Source organism: Pecten maximus, chromosome 6 (assembly GCF_902652985.1).
Source record: "Pecten maximus chromosome 6, xPecMax1.1, whole genome shotgun sequence".
Lineage (NCBI taxonomy): Eukaryota > Metazoa > Mollusca > Bivalvia > Pectinida > Pectinidae > Pecten > Pecten maximus.
Genome location: NC_047020.1, coordinates 46,093,290 through 46,114,488, shown reverse-complemented (window position 1 = coordinate 46,114,488; position 21,199 = coordinate 46,093,290). Strand labels below are relative to the sequence as shown.

General features: G+C 33.1%; 1 protein-coding gene and 1 long non-coding RNA gene across 2 annotated transcripts in view; both read right to left on the bottom strand.

Annotated features, from left to right (window-relative positions):
* The window catches only part of LOC117329895 (25S rRNA (adenine(645)-N(1))-methyltransferase-like), a 38,873-nt gene that overhangs the window by 1,436 nt on the left and 16,238 nt on the right, over positions 1 to 21,199 (bottom strand). Inside the window, exons 4-5 of the mRNA XM_033888112.1 lie at positions 20,939 to 21,068; positions 20,385 to 20,491 (exon numbers count right to left, since the gene is read on the bottom strand). Of these exons, the coding sequence (XP_033744003.1) occupies positions 20,385 to 20,491; positions 20,939 to 21,068 (237 nt within the window). The remainder of the gene's footprint in view (positions 1 to 20,384; positions 20,492 to 20,938; positions 21,069 to 21,199) is intronic.
* LOC117329896 lies at positions 2,162 to 2,975 on the bottom strand. The gene is made up of 3 exons (XR_004533285.1): positions 2,852 to 2,975; positions 2,618 to 2,703; positions 2,162 to 2,447 (listed from the first exon to the last, which is right to left on the bottom strand). It is a non-coding gene; the product is annotated as an uncharacterized LOC117329896 (long non-coding RNA).

The following is a 21,199-nucleotide window of genomic DNA, read 5'->3' as shown; positions in this document are numbered from 1 at the left end:
TCCCTATATAAACTATAGTAAAGTTTACCCCCTCCCCAGGGGAAAACGTGAGACCCCAAGGTCAAGGAATTCTCAATTTTGGTAAAGCACATTCAGACCCTTGCATCTATGAAAAGTATTTGATTCTACCTTATTTGGGTATTGAGAAAAAGTTTTTTGTAATTTCAGTTACTCAATCCATTTTGGCCCCGCCCCTAAAGCTCCTGGGGGTCCGTCAGTGCCAATATTGACATATTATTCAACAGACCCCTGCACATACTGATAATTCTAATTAAGTTTGTATTATTGCCAATGTCAATTGGAACAAATAATTTTCTCAATGTATTTTCCCTATATAAACTATAGTAAAATTTTTGGCCCCACCCCTCAGGCCCCTAGGGGTTGGGGACTATATAATTCTCAATTTTGGATGATCTTTTGCCATAGAAGCTTCTTGCTAAAATTTCATTGAATTTGGTTCAGTGGTTTTTGAGAAGAAGTCAAACAAGAGATCCCAGAGGGATCTTGGCGCCCACCATTGAATGATCTTCATAGGTTCCATGTCAGATTGATCTTTTCTCTACTTTTCCCTTCATTTTACTAATCTGTGCAAATTGAGATATCCCTCCAGTACTTTTCAAACAAGGGAATCCTAGCTATATAAGAAATTTGAGATTTAACGATAATGGCTGTTTGTTTGCCAGGTTGTTTTCAGGACAGACTGGTCCAAAAATGCAATACAAGGGACCAAGGGGAACCTACTTATGAAATTTGAGAAAGATCCATTCAGTACTTTGAGAAATAGAGATAACAAACTTCAATTGTCACAAGAGATCCCAGAGGGATCTTGGCGCCCACCATTGAATGATCTTTGTAGGTTCTATGTCAGATTGATCTTTTCTCTACTTTTCTCTACTTTTCCCTTCGTCTTACTAATTTATGTAAAATGAGAAACATTCTTCCAGTACTTTTCAAACAAGGGGAACCTATATATAAAATGTATCAATAATGGCTGTCTGTCTAGTTATGCTTATTTTTATTTTTTGATCAGATGGAAAACAACATGGCCGACAGGCAGTCATCTTGGATTTTGACAATTGAAGTTTGTTATCGCTATCTCCGAGGAAGTATTGAAATAAAACACACAAAATACTAAAGATTGCAGGTATTGAAGCAATTTGTGTGTTGTATGGCACTTGTTGCTATTACATTAAAATGATTCACATATATATTTCTGCAGAATATTATTGACCTTGAAGTGTTTTCTTTGAATTTCAAACTTGCTTGAGATATTATGGACCACTGTGATGAATGATAAGATAACTTCAATGAATGAATCCAATAGAGCACTGACAATCTTTAGTATTGTGTGTGTTTTACAAACATTTGACAAGAAAATGATGGTCCGTATTGGTTTCAAAGGTAAGAGTTTAATAGGAAAAACAACCATGATATTATTATATACACAATAAATATTTATTTACCATTAAAATAATGTAATAAAATTATAAATAAAATTAGCATTTAGTGAATGAACAATGATATAATGTGATGTTTCATAGACATATTAGCACAAGATTGTATGATACGTGTACAGAACTATACCTATGATGTACATACTTCATAGAAAGTGTATGGCTCAATTTCCCATATAAACACAATATGAATATTATCATCTTGTCTAATGCCACACTGAGCACATATGAGTCAATTTGCATGAAATTGACAATATAGTTTAAGTTGTTTAAAAAAGTTTTATAAATCAGTTAAGTCGTTTTTAATGACACACCAAATAATATAGATGGCATGCCATGGAACTAGACCATGCGTACCTGATATGTCATCATGAAATTACTCCATGTTCTTGAGTTATTTGAGCAACATGATGTGGAAAGAAAGGGTTTACAGGCATTTACTGCCATGCCAGTGACCCCACTTTCAGATACTTACCTGTTACAATAAATCAACATTAATTTGCTGAGAATCATGAGTTGCTGAAGACATCAATCATGTGATTTTATCACATTCTTGTTTTAAGTCTTACTCCAAATGGCAGAAGTTTATTTGCAAATATTCTAAGTGACTAACTGAGTTCAACAGATATTCAAGAAATCTTTTTATATACACCTACAAAATATAAAGCACACAATTTAAGTGAATGGTATGAATACATTTTGTTGTAGTCCAGCTTGAATTAAAATTGAGACCAAATAATGAAAACACATGGTCTTATTGTTCAAATACAACAGCAGTGATTTATGAAATATTGCAGCTGTTGTTCATAACATGGTGTAGCACAAATCTAAACTTAATTTTGTGATCTACATGTAGAATAGTAATGTTTGCATTGTACAATTAGAGATGAATTGAAACCGACATGAGGACTTGTTTGGTCTTGCAGAACACAACTGGATAAATATTGATCAAGTCCAAGAGTGATTTGATGTGGATTGTGTGTAGGGATGTACCTGTAATGAGAGAAAAGTTTGAATTGGCAAAAATATCAAATGGAACATTTAAATAAATTTGATTCACACATAAAAAACTTAATAAAAAGGGTTGTAACACATATTTAGCATGTGTCTGCAATGTATACATGTTTACTGAAAGCAATATAATTGCTTGGAAAATAACTTACGTCTTAGAAAACTGTTGTCTGTGTCTGGAATCTGTCTACATACTACTGTTGTGTTTTATTTTCATATTGGTTGGTCTGTTCTATTCCTGAAATTGATATGAACTGGTTCAGTATTGAGCAGTAAATAGATAACTACAACGCAAACTTGTAATAACACAAAAATTTCAATAATTGATTGATGATAGAAATACAAAATCAACAATTGGTGAACAAAAGAGAACATATTGGCATTACCTGATAGTGATTGAGGTCTGTGGCCAGTACAAAGGATCTGATCATTGGTGGTAGTTACATGGAGGAAACGATTGTCCAATACCCCAGTATTTTCAAATGTCTTGTGTAGTTTTGAAGTTTTTGTTTATTTACTTGATATTCATTAGCACTTTGTTGTGGTTCTTTTTTGTTGATCAGTTTCATTATTCATCCACAGTTTGTTGTATCAAATGTCAGTTAATTGATGTTTCCAGTGATACACTTTTCAGGTCCAGTGATACACTTTTCAGGTATGTCCTTGAATCAAAGTTGTAAACATGCATCTTTTGCAATCGCTCTAATTAAGTATCCGATGCACGACAGGTCATACACATCAAAATCATTTGAAGTAAGTTTTCAAGTTTTAACCAATTTTCTGGCAAATATTTAACAATACATGAGAGTCATTGGTGTGATATAAGCAAGTGACTAACTTAAAGAAAGAACAGTAAGTTGAATGTTCGTATCTGATCACAAATTCATACTAGTTCCACAGAATTCAATATTTGATTAATTTCAAAAACACTAACATTTTACTTGCATATCGGAACATGATGATTTCTGAAAAAAAAAAGTACGAGTCAAGTTTGAGTAAAGCAAGTGGCAAAATCTATACAATGCTTGAAAAGTCATCAGATTTTGTACATCAATTAATTTACAGATAATATCAGATACAGGAAGCACACAACTAAAAATACATTGATATAACGATATAAACAAAATGTGCTCTCCCCATAGCTATTTAGCCAGTAGGGGTAGTTTCTAGTATGTGATTAAATATGGTACAAATACCATATTTAAGCACACAATCACTACAATAATATGTCACATGGGCATGGTTGTTTATCTGTAAATTTTTTTGAAGTTTCTTAAATGCTCATGTCTCAGTTTAGGACATTCTTTAATATCAAATATCAAAACGGTTTCATAATTTTGATGAGTAGGCTGTTTTGTAAATATGAGTTTGTTTTGGTTGATATTGCAAGGTCTGTTTCGCTATGTTATGCATTCAAGTAAAATTCTGCTAGTTCAGTAATTGATCTGTATTAGGTTTTTGTTTGGTTTAATATGTATTTAACTTAAATTCTGCTATTTCAGAATTGATCTGTATTAGGTTTTTGTTTGGTTTAATATGTATTTAATTTAAATTCTGCTAGTTCAGTAATAGATCTGTATTAGGTTTTTGTTTGGTTTAATATGTATTTAACTTGAATTCTGCTAGTTCAGTAATTGATTTGTATTAGGTTTTTGTTTGGTTTAATATGTATTTAACTTAAATTCTGCTAGTTCAGTAATTGATCTGTATTAGGTTTTTGTTTGGTTTAATATGTATTTAACTTAAATTCTGCTAGTTCAGTAATTGATCTGTCAGGATTTTCGTTTGGTTATTAAACATTGTAATTCTATGTTGCAGGTTTTACATTGCATCTTCAATTTGATTGCATTGTGTTACAAATGAATCTAAAATTGTTTCATGCAGAAAGTAAGAGAATGATCAGACCAATATGTTGGAATAACTCCTGTCTGTACTCCAGTTTCTGTAGTGTAGATATGATCGAGTAGTGTTCCATAACATGTTGTTGGCTCTGTAATTACTTGTTTGCATGAGAATTCGCTTCGCATAAATTGCAAAAAGACATCCGATATGTCCAGAAGATTGATGTTAAAGTCACCAAGAATAAAAAGTGATCTATTTCTATCAATGCATGGTTTTATGTGGTCTGTTAAAGCTTTCAAAAATGACTGCATACCAAGTTTTGGTGTTTTATAAAGGTAGACAACTTGAATCTCTGTTTCCTTGACTTTTGCATGGATGGTCATGGATTCAATTCCATCATATCTATGGGGGTGTACTCTGTCCACAGTAATTCCATGCTTTACATACACAACTAGTCCATGGTTTGGCCTTGTTGTGCCATTATGATCTTCATCCAGTCTGTGTGCAGTAAAGCCGGGTAAATCATAACATTCCTGTCTGTCTGTATCAACAAGTCGTGATTCACAAATTCCAATGATATCTGCACTTTGAATGTTTGGTTCATGTCTTACATCATCTATGTGTTTGTGCAACGACCTTGCATTGTTGAATAAGAGTTTCACATGCGCATTGTCAATGTTGTATAATGGAATATAGCACAAATGCATAGGTATCTTACGGAGTCTGTCCATTTCCACATGTACATTTTTGTCAACTGTTAATGCCTTGTCGTTGAAATCAAGGATGTATAGATTTGATAATGTTCTAACTCGTGACAATGCAACATAGTGGATATGTGGAGCTTTGTAATTGGACCTCAGGTCAACTACCAGTTCATCAACAGTGGTACCTTGTGCTTTATGTACAGTTTTGGCAGCAGATGGGGCTAGAGGAAACTGTGTTCTTTCATAAGTTTTTCTATTGTTTAAAAATGTCCGTTTCGTTTCAAACATTGGTGTCCACAACCTATTGATTCCTCTATGATATAAATGTTTGTATTTTGTTCTCCTTTTAAATCCAATGTTTTCATCAGTGAAAAGTATCCATATAATGCCAGGTCTTTCATGGTTCATTTCTTTGAATTCAATGTGTTTTACAATGCCTGAAGCTCCATTTGTTAATCCATCTTTTACATCCACGTTCACTGTCACATCATATAACATTTCTTCTGCAAGTTTAAGCAAGCTAGGCAAGTTTCCAGTTTTGCTGTGATTTTCTTGCTTATTCATTTCTTTTATCAAGTGAAGTTTTGATTGCTTGCTTATATTTGAAGGGGCAATAACATCTGTATGAGCTGGCACATTCACCTTTGTGGTGACTAGGTCTTGTATCAACTCGCTGTTGAAATAATCAACTCGCTTATTTTCAGTAAATAAGTGCAAGGCATTTTTTTGGATAAGTAGGTGATGCAGGTGTAATAGTGTGAGATTTAATAAGATCTCTGTCCTCTGGTAAGAGTTCATTTAATCTCAACCTGTTTAACATCTGAGCAAATTGTAAATCATCTTTCTGTCTCATGATTTCTTCAAGTTCAAATAGTTGAAAATGTTCTTTCCACAAGTTCCTTGCTAAACCTATCTTCAAATCATTAAAGATCCACGAGTCTGCAACAGGTGATAGTTGAAATAAGTCTCCAACAGCTATGATACTTATACCACCAAAGTCTCGCTTTGTGCCTGTCAGTTCTGTTAAGCGTTCATGCATGAAAGCAAACAGCTTATTACCAACCATTGAAATTTCATCTACAATGATGACAGAGAGATCTTTGTATGTGGTTCTGAAAGTATTCAGCTCATCACTGTGCATGTGTTGTTGTGTCTGAAACATTTTCTTATGAAATGCTGATGCTATTGTCACACCATTGATATTGTATGCTGCTTTTCCTGTAAAAGCTGTGAGCAAAATCTTTATGCTGTCTGGGTCATGACCTTCTTTCGAGTTCAACTGTCTTTGCAATGCTTGGAATAATGCTCGGATAACGACTGATTTTCCAACTCCAGCTCCACCAGAAAGAAATGCATAGATAGGTTCATTTTTTGTAGAAATCCATTTCACGACATGGTTGAAAAATTCCCTTTGCTTTTTGTTCAAAGAACGGAGCAATGTCATATATTCATTATCTGGCAAAAGTACTGATCTTGTTTCAACTGATACTGTACTTTCTGGTAGGTTTAGGTCTTGACCAATGTCTACTGTTCTGTGCGATGGCTCTGGTGGTACATAGTGAATGAATTCTTCAGACCGATCAATTGATTGTTCTGCATCTTCTGCTTGCACTTGTTCAGTGTTAGGTGCAACAGTATCAAACTCTGAGACTATGTCTTCCTCTGCCTGATGTCTAGCCATGTCTAGTTCCTCAACATGATGTTCATATTTGTCAATAATGGGCAATATATGTTGTTGTCTGCTGTTGAAGTGTTCTTCATATGATTCATGACCACTTAATAGATCTTGTTCTTCATTTCTCCATGGTACAAACAGTAATAGTTTTTCTCTGTAATGGTTTTCAGCATTAGTAGTTTTGCTATACCTGACATATCGAATGATTCTAGGGTTCTTGCGTTTCCTGATTGTAATGCCACCTCGCAACTTCATAATTGTGTTTTCATTATTGAATTCTGTTTCACTCTCAGATTCAGAGTGGTCATCTTCATCTGAATGATGTCCTGTATCATCATCATCATTATGATCATTTTCTAAACTTTGCTTTGGTTTTTTTGTGTTTAACCCCTCAGCCTTCAGAAGGAAAATTTTTGTTCTTTGGCCCCCCTTTTTATTAATGATATTTCAACAATCGAGAGGGAAGATTTTCAGTTGTTCTTGGCTTTTCAAAAAAAAATTGTCTTTAGGTCGATTATTAAAAATCCATTCCGGAAGCTCAGCCCCAAGGGCTTTGTAGTACAAGAATTTGGGCCGGCATATTTAAAAATGGGGGTTTGTTTCAAATTGGACTTGAGTTTAAATCCATTTCCTTTGTCCTCTTTGAAATTTTTTCTAAAATTGGTAACCCTTTTGTTTTTTGCTTATTTAACCCCGTTTAATTTCAAAGGCTTTGGGTCAACAAATTTTAAGTCAATTTTCCTGTTTGTACTTTATGGTAAAATTCTTCTTCTTCGTTTCTTTTAAAAATATTTTGGCCCCAGGGAACAATACATTAAACTCTGCCTCTTCAATTTAAAACTTTGTTTTGAAAATTTTTTTATGACATTACATCCATTTTTTAACACCTACATAATTTTCATTTTTCTGTCTTTCATCCATTGTTTTCGGGTTCCATAAATATTTTTGGAATGGGGAATGGAAATCCAAAATTAAACGTCTCCAAATTTCTTTCATTTTAAAAGTTTTTTTTCCCCTTGAAAATCCGGGCATGCCCCTATTTTAAAAAAGGAAAATACTTTTTCAACAAGAAATTTTATTCTAATTTTTGGTAGGGTGTTTTTTTCGTCCAGATCACATTAAAAGTGGGGAAACTCTTTTTAAAATTCATTTGGGGTTTGTCCTTTTTTCTTTCTGTTACTTCAAAAAAATACATAAAACTTGCCCGAAAAATATCGGTTTCATGGACTTTTTTTTAAAAAGTTTAATTTTTAGACCAATTATTTCTTATTTTTTTGGTCGAAAAGGTGTCCGGGATAACCAGAATTTTTAAGCCTTTCCGGAGGGGGGCCAAAGACTGCAAACCTTTTTCCATTTTTTCATTGAAAATTTTTTTTTGGAAAGTTTGGGGAGTTCTAATTCAAAGTATTCCCTTATTTAACTTTTTCTTGTCTCTATTGGATTTTTCTTGAACAAAATTGTTTCCTCACCTTTTTTTGCGGATTGCCAAATTACTTTGTTGCTAGTTTTTTTTGTTTTTGTTCAATTGAAAAATATTTGGAAACAATCACTTTTATCAAAACTGAATTATTTTCTTAAAACTGTATAAACATTTTGTCCTTTTGTTTTTAAACCTTTTTGTCCCCTTTATATTGATGGGAATGATAGGGGCCCCACATTTTTGTCATATGGCCTTGGGTGGCCTTCATTGAAAATACCCTTTTGTTGTTCTTGGCTCATCAATATATCAGAATTCCTGAACAATTAACTTCTTCAGCAATGAAAAATTTCTCTTTCTACAACATTGCTTATATAGCTTTTTTCGTTTCAGTTTTAAAAGTTCTATTTGAATGATATAGGTATGAAAAATTGGTTTTAAATTTTTTTTATATTGTGTTTTTGTGAATTCTTTGAAACAATTTTAAAGCATTAGCGTTCCTGAAGCAACTCATAATTTTTTAAAATTTTTACAACAGTTTTTAAAACCAAGAGGCGGGGAACCATTTTACCAACATTTCCGAAAAACTGAATTAATGTGCTTTTTTTCATTTTAAAAAATTGTGAAATGTAAACCATTGGTTGGAATTAAAAAATTTGGCGAAAAAGGGGCTTTCTAATTTTTTTACAAAGCCCCTTGGTAATTTTTTTTCCCCATAAAAATTTATTTTTCCCGTTATGGGTTTTTTGTTAAAAAGCTTTTTTGGGGTTTTCGGTTTTTCCCCCTTTTTCTTCAAATTTTTACTTTCTTTTTTAAAGACAAAAGTTAAAATTTCCTAAACCTTTTCCATAAAAAAATTCGTTGTGGAAAAAACAAAGGTAATTTTTTTAATTTTTTAAAAAAACCCATTTGTTGGCAAATGGAACTTTCCCCCTCTTGGGGTTTTCTTGGGACAGCTGATTTTTGATTTTTTTTCCCAAAAGCCTCCTTTTTTTATGGGGTTTTTTTCCAAAATGATGTGGTTTCGAATTGCCTTTCTTTTCTTCCCCCTTTTTCTTTTTTCCCCTTTCCTTTTCTTTTTTAACCCTTCTAAAAATTTTATTTCCTCCTTTTTCCTTCCTTTCTTTCTTCTCTTTTTTTTTTCCCCCTTTTCTTTTATTCTTTCCTTTTTTTCCTTTTTCTTCCCCCAACTTTTTTCTTTTTTTCCCCCATTCCCTTTTGTTTTTTTTATCCCCCGGGTTTTTCTCGGTTTTATTTCTTCTTGTTTTTACTTAACAGGGTTTTCTCGGGATTTTATCACGGCATTGGGCCTTGTTTTGTTTCATGGCACGTGTTTCTCGGGTTTTTTTTCACGTGCTTTAGTTTGTTTTGTCGATTACGGTTGTCCCTTTGGGGGTTTTGCACGTGATTACCTCTTTTGCATTAAACCCTTGTTTTCGGATCTTTTCAGGCTTAGTCTGTTTTGGCGATTAGGCCTTGTATTTTGGGGTTTTTTTTGAACGTGTTTACTTTTTTGAATCATTAGTTCGGGTTTTTTGGTTTTTATACGTGCATTGGCCTTACTTTTTTTTTCTATGGCACGGGTTCTCGGGATTTTATCACGTGTATGGGCTTGCTTTTTTTTATCTACGCACGGTTTTTTCTGGTTTTATGCTCCCTTTCATCTCTTCCTTTTTTGTCTTTTTCTGAAAGTGTTTTTTCGAATCATTTAATTCTTCTCATTAGTTACGCATAATTCTTTCCTGAACAGATAGAAACAGAAAAAGTGTCTGTGCTATTCCTGTCTGTTTCTTTTCTCCAACTTTTTTTCTTTTTTCCCTGATTTTGGAAAATATGACTCTAGTGTGATTTTTTCCTGAAAATCTTTTCAGTTTTTGGTTTTTTTTTGTAAGAACTTGCAGATAGCCCCCTGATTGGGGGGAAGAGTTTTTAGATACTGTGACGGCAGTATTTCAAAAAAATCTTTTATTTGGCACCCAAAGTTTTTGCAAGATGAAGAAAAGGTTAAAACCTCCAATAGTTTGAGAGTAAACAGTACTAGAGCCATTGGTCAACTATGCCATTAAATTTTTCCCCTCGGTGGAATCGCATATAAGAAAAGGGTTTACCCTTTTTAATGACAAAAAATGTTTTTTCCTCAAAAATGTCACAAAGCACCCGGTTTACCTGCATCAAAGATTTTTTAAGCTTATAGTGTAAATTAAAAATGAAATTACAAATTTTTTCCTGTACGTAAGCTGCCCTAAGTGATTTGAAATGGAATGGATAGCATATTTTTAAAAAAATCTTGGTATTTTAAATTGCTAGCAGAAGTCAAGGAAAAACCGAAAAAATTTTAACTTTTATTTCCTTTGTGGATGTCACATCAAATGGTTTTCCAAGCTGTTTATTTTAAACTTGAGAGTGACAAACTATTCCACATTTTCCCGCATTGTCCCAAAAAACCCTTTGGGTTCCTTTTCGGTCTTTCTTCCATTGGTACTGGCTGTTGTGTTTTTTTCTGTATTGGGAAATGCAAAAAATATTTTGTTTGTTTCCAAAAAAAGAAAACCTTTTTCCCCAAAAAAAAAACAATGGTTGGTTTTGGGGTTTGGTATTTTTCATAAAAATCCCCAAAGGACGGGGTTTTTTTTTGCCAAAATTTCCAAAATTAAAATAAAGATTTAAAATTTTTTTGCCCCCTTTTTAAATTTTTTTAAATTTTAAAAAAAATTTTTTTTAAAAAATTTTAAAAGGGTTCCGTTTAAGTACTTTAAATGAAATAAAAAAAATTTTTAAATTTTTTTTTTTTAAAAAAAATTTTTTAACCCTGAAAACCCCCCGCCAAAAAAAAACCACCCAAAAGTTTTTTTTTTCTCTAGTTGGTTTTTTTTGGAATTTTGGGTTGACTTTAAAAAATTTTTAAATCCCAAATTTTTTTAAATTCCCTTTTTTTTAAAAAAAGTTTTTGGGATTTACCAGTTGTTTAAAATAAACATCTGGTTTCTTTTTCAATTTAAAAATTTATCAATTTAAAAAACTGCCCGTTCATTTTTTTCGGGCCCCCTTTTTAAAAAAATTTTTTTTTTCAAAGGGTTGGGTTTTGATTTTTTTTTTTTAGTTTTTTTTTTTTTTTCTTTTAGGGTTTTTTTTATTTTTGGTTGCATTTTGGGTTTTTTCTTTGGAATTTAGTTTTTTTTGTTTGTTCAACTTTTTCTTTGTTTCTCTTCCCCAAAAAACCGTTTTTGGGTTTTTTTTAACCCCCCCCCCCCCCCCCTTTTTTTGGGTTTTTTCCCCCCCTTTTTTGTTTTGGTTTTTAAAAAAGGGGTTTTCCCCCAAAGGTTTAATTTAATGGGGGACATCTTTTCCCCCCCCCCTTTGGGGGTTTTCCCCCCTTTTTTTTTCCCCTTTGCCCAAATGGGGGGTTCTAAAATTTTGGGGTGCCCCGAGGACCCTTCGTCCCCCTCCCCCCCCTTTTTTTCTTTTAAAAAAACCCCCTGGGGAAAGCTGCACCCCCCATAAAAAATTCATAAAAAGGAAAAAAAAAATCCTTTCCCCTTTGTAAATTTGGGCCCCATTTTTTTAAAAATTTACCCTTTTTTGAAATAAATTTTTTTAAAAAAAAAAAACCCGGGTAAAAAAAATTTTTTTTTTGTTTAAAAACCCAAAAATTTATTGGGTCAAAAATTTGGGAAAAAACTTCAAATTTTTTAAAAACCAAAAAAATTGATAAAACGTAAAGAGCAAGGGTTTTACTAAATGGTTAAAGGGGGACGAATTCAAATTATAAAGGAAAAACAGGGGTGAAAGTGGTAGAAAAGAAAAAATTTCCTACCATTTCGCAGTTTTCAAATGCCCAAAAAAAATATAACCCAAAAAAAAGAAACAAAAAAGAAAAAAAAAATTAACATTAATTTTAAATTAACCCGTTGTGTTTAAAAAAAATTTGAAAAAAAAAAACAATTTTAAAATTTTGTGTAAAAAAAGGGGAAACCCCAAATAATTAATTCAAGAAATTTTTAAAAAAAAAATTTAAAACAAGGGTTTAAAAAATCCTTTTTTCAATTGTCCTTTTTCTCACAAAAACTTATAAGGCCCAAAAACTTATTTTAAAAAATTCTTTTTAATAAAGTTCTTTTTCAAAAACCCTTTAAAAAAAGGGGTTTTTTTTTTTTTTTCCTAAAATTTATACCGAAAAAATTTCCCACCTTTTCTTTTCCCAAAAAATTTTTATTTTTTTAAAATTTTGGTTTTTTTTAAAGGGCCAAATTTTTTTTTTAAAAATTTTTATAGGGGGTTTTTTTCAAAAAAATTTAAAAAAAAAAAAAAATTTTTAAAAAACACCCTTTTTTAAAAAAGTTTTTTTTCCCCCCTTTTTTCCAAATTTGCCAAAAAAACTTTTAGTCCCCCTTTTTCCGAAAACCAATTCTTTTTTTTTTTAAACCCCGGGGCCTTAACCCCTTTTTTTTGAATTTTTTTGGCCCCCATTTTAAATGTCCAAAAAGGGGGCCCAACAGGGAATTGTTTAAAAACCCAAAAATTTTAAAACTAAAAAAACAAAAAAAGGGTTTAAAATCTATCCTTTGGGAATCCCAAAAAAAATTTATTTGGGGTTTTAACGAAAAAATTTTTTTTTTGTTAATTCAAAATTTTCCCCTTTTTAAAAAATTCTTTTTTGGGCCCCCCCTAAAAGCGTTCAAAATTAAATTTTTTTTTTTAAAAAAAAAAAAAAATTTTAAATTTTAATTTTTAAAGGAATTTAAAAAGGTTTTCCCAAAAAAAATTATTTAAATTTTTGCGCAAAGACAAATTTAAAAAAAGGGCCCTTTTAAATTTTTTATACAAATTTAAAGATTTTAAAATTAAGTTTTTTTACTTTTTAGTAAAAATTTTTCGTAAGGGTTTTTTCTTCTACCCCGGCAAAAACTACTTTTTTTTTTTTTCCCAAAATTTTTTTTTAAAATGGTAAATTTAAAAACTACTTTAAAAACCCCCCCTTTCCTAGGGTTTTTAACAATTTCCCCAAATTTCCCCTTTTTTTCCAAAAGCTATTATTTAAATTTTTTTTTTAAAAAAAAAAAAATTATTTAAAATTTTTAATCAATTTTTTTTTATTTTGGGGGTTTTAAACAGACGGGGGGAAAACCCAATTGGGGGGGAAGGGCTAAACCCTTTCCCCCAAAAAAATTAATTTTTTTAAAAACAATCCATTTAAAAAACCTTTGGAAAAAAAATTTTTTTATTTTATCCCAAATTTAAAAAGTTTAATAAAAATCCTCCCCCTTTTTAACCCCCCTTCATTTCCTTCCCCCTTTTTTTTTTCTTTTTTTTTTTTTTTTAAAAAACCCCCTTTTCAAAGGGGGGGGGGGAATTTTTAAAGCCCCCGGGAACCTGGTTTTTGCTAAAAACCAGAGTACCCCCCTATTTATGGGGGATTAATGGAAATTAAATAAAAAAATTTTCGTTTATGTTTTTTAAAATAAATTTAACAAAAAAAGAAAAATTAAAACATTTTTAACCCCCTTCTGATTTTTTGTTTAAAACCGTTGAGCATCAATTTTTAAAAAAAAAAAAATAATTTTATTTTCAATTTTTTCCTTTTTTCCCCCCCCCCTTTTCCCCTCCGTCTTCTTTTTTTGTTTAAAAAAATCCCCCCCTTTTCCCCCCCCCCTTCCCTTTTTTCCCCCTATTCTTTCTTGAAATTTTCCCTTTTTTTTAAAAAACCATAGGGTTTTCCCCTTTTAATTTAAAAAAAATAATAAAGGGTGGGGTTTTCCTCCAAAACCTCCCCCGGGGGCAGCGTAAAAAAAAATCTTAAAGGGCCCCCATTTTTCCCCCCTTTCTTCCCTAAAAAACTTTTTATTTATTTTACCCCTCTCCGAAAATTTTTTCCCCTTTTTTTTCCCCTTTTTCCCACTTTTCTAATAGATGCCGCCTTTTTCTCTCGCAACCCTTTTTTCCCCCCCCTTTTTTTTTTTTCGGAAAAAAAATTTTTTTATAAATTTTTATGTATACAAATTTGTAAAAGGGGGTTTTAAACCCAAATTTTTCCCCGGAAAGCTCTTCTCTCCCCCCGACACCCAAATTTTTGGGCCCTTTTTCAAATTCAATTTTTTTTAGAAAAAAAAAAATTTCGGCCGGGGAATAGGGGTCTTTCCCTTAAAGGGACCAAGGTCATCACCCCAAAATAAACCAAAAATTAAAATTTGTTCAAAAATTTTTTTTACTAAAAAGGGAACCATGGGTTTAAAATTTTTTTTTAGGGCCTAAAAACCCCCCTTTCTTGGGGTTTAAAAAAAAGTCCCCCTTTTTTCCCTTCCCTTATTATTCCGGCCCCTTTTAAAAAATTTTCCCCCCCCCCTTTTTTTTAATTTAATTTATTGGTTTTAAAAAGGAAAATTTGTTTCAAATTTTCTTTTTAAAATTTCCCCTTTTTTCTGATAAAAAATTTTAAAAACTTAGTTAATTAAGCGAGTAAGTGGGCTTTTTTTTTTTTTTCTTTGTTTTTAAAATTTTATAAAAAAAACCTTTAAAAGTTTCATTTTTGAAAAGAAAAAAATTTTCTTTTTTAAAAACAATATTAAGTAATTTTTAAAAATTTTCAGTTTTAAAAATTTAAAATATTAAAAGGGGAAAAAGGGAAAAAAGCCAAAAACTAAAAATTTTTTTGGTTCCTTAATTTTTAAAAAAAAAATTTTTTTTTTAATGGAAACGTTTATTTTTAAAAAAAAAAAAAAAAAATTTCATGTTTTAAAATTAAAAAAAAAAAAGCTTTCATTTTCACACCTTTACCCTTAATTTCAATTGACAATAGGTAAGGGCCGGGGAAAATTCTCTTTTTTTAATTACTTTATTTTTTTAATTTAAAATTTAAAAAAAATTTTTTTAAAGTTTTACAAAATTTTTAAAAAATAAAAAAATTTTTTTTTTAAATTTTATTTTTGAGATAGGAAAAAATTTTAAAAACACCATAAAAAAATAAAAAGAAAAAAAAAAAAAAACACATTTTACCTTTTATTAATAAAAAACTACGAAAAAAAGGAAATTTTTTTTAAAAAGACCCTTAAACATTCAAATTCTTTCCCCAAATAAAAAGGCAAAGAATTAAAGGGGAAAAACCAAGATGGCCCCCAAAACACCTTTTTTTTCTTCCTTCAAAAGGTAATCAAAAATTAAAGGGTCCCTTTTGTTTAAAAAATTTTAGTTAAGCATAAATTTTAAAAAAACCCCAAAAAACCCAAAGGAAACCCTTTTTTTTTTAAATCATTTTTGGGGGGGACACAAAAAACCAAAAAAACCCAGGTTTTTTTTGGAAAAATTCAAAATTTTGGTTCGGATACAAACTTCAAAATTTAAAAACCCAAAATTCCCCTGGCCTGTTGTTTTTCCCTTTTAAAAAAAAGGGAAACGGCCCAAAGGCCCCTTTTTAATAAAGCCCTTATACTTTTGGAAATTTGGATAAAAAATTAAAGTTCAAAACCCAAAATGGCCCCCCCCGTAATTCTTTTTTTAAAAAAAATTCCCTAGGGGGGTGGGAACCCCATTAAATTTTAAAAATCCCAGATTTTTTGGGGGTTAACAAAAACTTAAAATTAAAAACCAAAGATGGGGCGTCGGAAATTTTTTTTTTTTCCCCCAAAAATATAAAACGGGTTTAAAAAACGGTTTGAAAAACTTCCAAAATTTAAATTCATAACAAAATTTTTTTTTCTCCAAGAGGCCCCTTGGCCATATTTTTCGTCCTCCAAAAAAATTCACCAAAAAAAGGGGGCCCCCGGGAAAATTTTAAATTTTTGTTTTGGGTTGGGAAAAAATTAAAAAACAAAACCAAGTCCCCCCCGCCCTTTTTATTCAAAAAGAAAAAAAAAAATTTAAAAAAACCCCTTTAAAATTAAAAATTTGGGTTTTAAAAAAATTTTTTTTTTTTTTAAAATTTTCCAAATTTTTAAAAAAAAAAAAACCCTTGGGTTTTTTTCCCCTTTAAAAAAAATATGACAAAAAGGGGTGGGGGGAATTTTTTTGAAAAAGGGTTCTCCCAAAAAATTTAAAAAATTAAAAAAAATCCAAATTTTCCCCTTTTTTGATTCCAAAAAGATATGACAAAATGGGGAAAGGGATTGAAAATTTAAAATTTCTTTAATCTTTTTTTCAATTCAAATGTAAAAAACCTGGCCGCCTTCCCAAATTTTTTTTTGTGTCCAAAAATTGACCCCAAAAAGGGGCGGGAAATTTTAAAAAATTTTTAGTCCCTTTTAATTACATCAAAATTCAAAAAAAAAAACCAAAAGGGTTCCCCTTTCTTTTTGATCTCCAAATGGAAAAAAAAAAAAGGGGAAACTCATTTAAAAAGAAAAACCCCCCGGATTTAATCCAAATTTTTAAATTAAAATAAAACCCCCCTTTTGGGATATTCCCCAAAAAGGAAAATACCAAAAAAGGGAAGGGGAAGAGTGAAAATTTGGAAAATTTGCCTTCCCCTTTTTTTAAAAAACAATTAAAAAAAAAGATTTGGCCCCTTTCCCCCTTTTTTTTTTTCTCCAAAAAAAACCCTCTGGGGAACCTCACGTTTTTGGGCCCTTCGCTTTCTAATTTAGCAAACAAACCAAATTAAAATCCCTTCCCTTTTTTTCCAAAGCCAAAAAAAAATTGCCCCTAGGGACCCCTTTTTAAATTTTAAACCCCCCTTTTTTTGGGGCCCGGGAAAGAATTTTCCCCGGGGGGGGGGGGGGCCCCCCCGGGCGGGCAACCCCCAGGGCATTTTAAAGCCCCCCCCTTTTTTCTTTTTTTCCTCTTTCCCCCCCAAAAAAGGGTTTTTTTTACCCCAAAAATTTTTAAACCCTGTTTCCAATAAACAAGTTAAAAGAAATTTTTTCCCCAGGGAAAATTTTTTTTTCCTTTTTTCCCCTTTTTTCCAATTCCCCGGGGGTTAAACTTTTTTTTTTTCCCCCCAAACCCCCAAGAATTTTCCCTTGCCGGGGAAAGGGAAGGTCCTTTTTTTTTAATTTTCTTTTTCCCCCTTTCCCCTAAAATTAAAACTTTGGGCCCTTTTTTTGGGGGGCCCCGCCCCTTCTTTTTTTTTGGGGAAGAAATAAAATTTCAAAAGAAAAACCCCCAAACCCTTTTTTAAAAAAAAAAAATGGGGTTTTTAAAACTTTTAAGAAAAAAAATCCAAAACAATTTTAAAATTTGGGGACCCGGGGGGGGCCTTTTTTTTTAATTTTCCCTTGGGGCCCCTTAAATTTTTAAAAAAAAAAAAACATTTACTAAATTTTTGTTTTACCTCCCTTTTTTTTTTTTTGTCGTTTCCCCCCTTTTTTTAAAGGGGGTCAAATTTTAATTTTAAAACCCCCCACACGGGGTTCCCAAAAAGTTTTGTTTTAAGCCCTTTTTTTTTTTTAAAGTTTTTTCCCCTTTTTGTTTTTTTTTAGGTTACTTCCCTTTTTTTAAACCCCCCCCCCAAAAAATTTTTTTTCCCCTTTTTTTTTGACCCCCGATGCATGACGACCGTGGACAAAAATGAGATTTTTACAAACAGAACAAATTAATTTTCTAATATGACCTGATTTACTCCATGATAATCAAGTTCACACAGAAACTTCTTACGTCACCCGAGATGAAGTCTCAAGTGACCTATTTAGATCGCCCTTTGCCCACCAGTGTCTGTCGGGAATTATAAACAGTTTATATTTTTGACTTCTCAATAACCAAGAGGCCCAGGATCAAGATATTGGGCCATTAGCATGCAGGGATGAAGGCCTACCATTTTTTTCCCTATAAATGACGTTGACCTATACTTTCATGGTCACATGGGTGAAATGTGTTAGAATCTTTGAACAACTTCTTATTAACTAAGAGACCCATAGCCATGATAGTGAACTAGTTTAATGCTGCGAGATGAAGGGCTACAAAAAGTGTTCAAATGAATGACCTTGATATACTTTCAAGGTCACAGAGGCCAAATGTCACAATGGGTAAATGTGTAAAATTCTTAATTGAAGAAAAAAATCAGCAATATCGGTACGTATTTTATAACTTAGGTGACCGTTAAGGCCCATGGGCCTCTTGTTTTTATAATTTCTCTAAAAAAAAAACACTTAAAAAGGAAGAGAGAAAACACATTCATAACATAAAAAAAAAATATACTGTTACATTTTACTGAAATGTTGGTACTGTCTCGAGCCTGGAACCATCTTGTATCACCTAAATGTTTGTTTCTTGTACTGTTTACCTCTCAGGTGTGAGGTGAGAGGACCCCATCAACCTTTAATCATGATTATAACCACCTACGACGAGTTGGCTCTCCAGAACATGTCCTTTCTGTTTGGTATAATGACCCTGGTTTGTGGAGTAGAAGTTCACTCTCCCATGTTTGGTATAATGACCCTGGTTTGTGGAGTAGAAGTTCACTCTCCCATGTTTGGTATACTGACCCTGGTTTGAGGAGTACAAGTTCACTCTCCCATGTTTGGTATACTGACCCTGTATTGAGCAGTAGAAGTTCACTCTCCCATGTTTGGTATACCTACCCTGGTTTGAGGAGTAGAAGTTCACTCTCCCATGTTTGGTATACTGACCCTGGTTTGAGGAGTAGAAGTTCACTCTCCCATGTTTGGTATACCTACCCAGGTTTGAGGAGTAGAAGTTCACTCTCCCATGTTTGGTATACCTACCCTGGTTTGAGGAGTAGAAGTTCACTCTCCCATGTTTGGTATACTGACCCTGGTTTGAGGAGTAGAAGTTCACTCTCCCATGTTTGGTATACTGACCCTGGTTTGAGGAGTAGAAGTTCACTCTCCCATGTTTGGTATACTGACCCTGGTTTGAGGAGTACAAGTTCACTCTCCCATGTTTGGTATACTGACCCTGTATTGAGCAGTAGAAGTTCACTCTCCCATGTTTGGTATACTGACCCAGGTTTGAGGTGTAGAAGTTCACTCTCCCATGTTTGGTATACTGACCCTGGTTTGAGGAGTAGAAGTTCACTCTCCCATGTTTGGTATACTGACCCAGGTTTGAGGTGTAGAAGTTCACTCTCCCATGTTTGGTATACTGACCCAGGTTTGAGGTGTAGAAGTTCACTCTCCCATGTTTGGTATACTGACCCTGTATTGAGCAGTAGAAGTTCACTCTCCCATGTTTGGTATACTGACCCTGGTTTGAGGTGTAGAAGTTCACTCTCCCATGTTTGGTATACTGACCCTGGTTTCAGGAGTACAAGTTCACTCTCCCATGTTTGGTATACTGACCCTGGTTTGAGGAGTAGAAGTTCACTCTCCCATGTTTGGTATACTGACCCAGGTTTGAGGTGTAGAAGTTCACTCTCCCATGTTTGGTATACTGACCCTGTATTGAGCAGTAGAAGTTCACTCTCCCATGTTTGGTATACTGACCCTGGTTTGAGGTGTAGAAGTTCACTCTCCCATGTTTGGTATACTGACCCTGGTTTCAGGAGTACAAGTTCACTCTCCCATGTTTGGTATACTGACCCTGGTTTGAGGAGTAGAAGTTCACTCTCCCATGTTTGGTATACTGACCCAGGTTTGAGGTGTAGAAGTTCACTCTCCCATGTTTGGTATACTGACCCTGTATTGAGCAGTAGAAGTTCACTCTCCCATGTTTGGTATACTGACCCTGGTTTGAGGTGTAGAAGTTCACTCTCCCATGTTTGGTATACTGACCCTGGATTCAGGAGTACAAGTTCACTCTCCCATGTTTGGTATACTGACCCTGGTTTGAGGAGTACAAGTTCACTCTCCCATGTTTGGTATACTGACCCAGGTTTGAGGAGTAGAAGTTCACTCTCCCATGTTTGGTATACTGACCCTGGTTTGAGCAGTAGAAGTTCACTCTCCCATGTTTGGTATACTGACCCTGGTTTGAGGAGTAGAAGTTCACTCTCCCATGTTTGATATACCTACCCTGGTTTGAGGAGTAGAAGTTCACTCTCCCATGTTTGATATACCTACCCTGGTTTGAGGAGTAGAAGTTCACTCTCCCATGTTTGGTATACTGACCCAGGTTTGAGGAGTAGAAGTTCACTCTCCCATGTTTGATATACCTACCCTGGTTTGAGGAGTAGAAGTTCACTCTCCCATGTTTGGTATACTGACCCAGGTTTGAGGAGTACAAGTTCACTCTCCCATGTTTGGTATACTGACCCTGGTTTGAGGAGTAGAAGTTCACTCCCCCATGTTTGGTATAATGACCCTGGTTTGAGGAGTAGAAGTTCACTCTCCCATGTTTGGTATACTGACCCAGGTCTGAGGAGTAGAAGTTCACTCCCCCATGTTTGATATACCTACCCTGGTTTAAGAACTCTGCTAGCCTCCCTCAGATAATCAGGAAGATTTTTTCCCATCAATGACAAACAGAATACAGCTACATCCACGCTCTCCTTCTTGAGTGGCACCTAGAACAAATACAATCAACACATGTATCGACGTACTGAGAAAATATAACAATTAATCTGTCACGTTACTCGGTTTCCTACCATTGATGATTATTTCTATTCGAGTACCCAACAGACTTTATACCGTATTCTACCATTGATGATTTTTTCTATTCAAGTATCCAACAGACTTTATAAATAGTTTTATAGTTTACCACTGTACAATTGTATATATATATCCCTGTATCACATACATCAGCCACATTTTGTTCAGATATTAGGATGATGAAGTGTTGCTTACCAAATATGGTTACATGCCCTAATGCAGACACAGTTATGTCCCTTTGTTTGATAAAGAAGTTAGAATTACTTTGTCCAATTTATATTACATTGATTAATATCACAATTTATGAGTCAATCATGATCATCTCGGGACGATAATGCCCGTCACCTAACTAATGTCCTCACCTTAGCCATGTCACAGGCCGTGACATACTTGTTGACAGCTACCAGGTCAAACGAGTACACTTTGTTAGGTAGAGTGCGGGCTATTATAGCATCACCACATCCGAAGTCCGCTATCACTAAGTTCCGAGGTCTGAAATCATTAACACTATACGATATATTGACATGGTAACAATTTATACCCATTAATGTTTTCCATGGATATTATACTATGGGCCATATTTAAGAATAAACATTGTATATCATATATATATACATAATGTG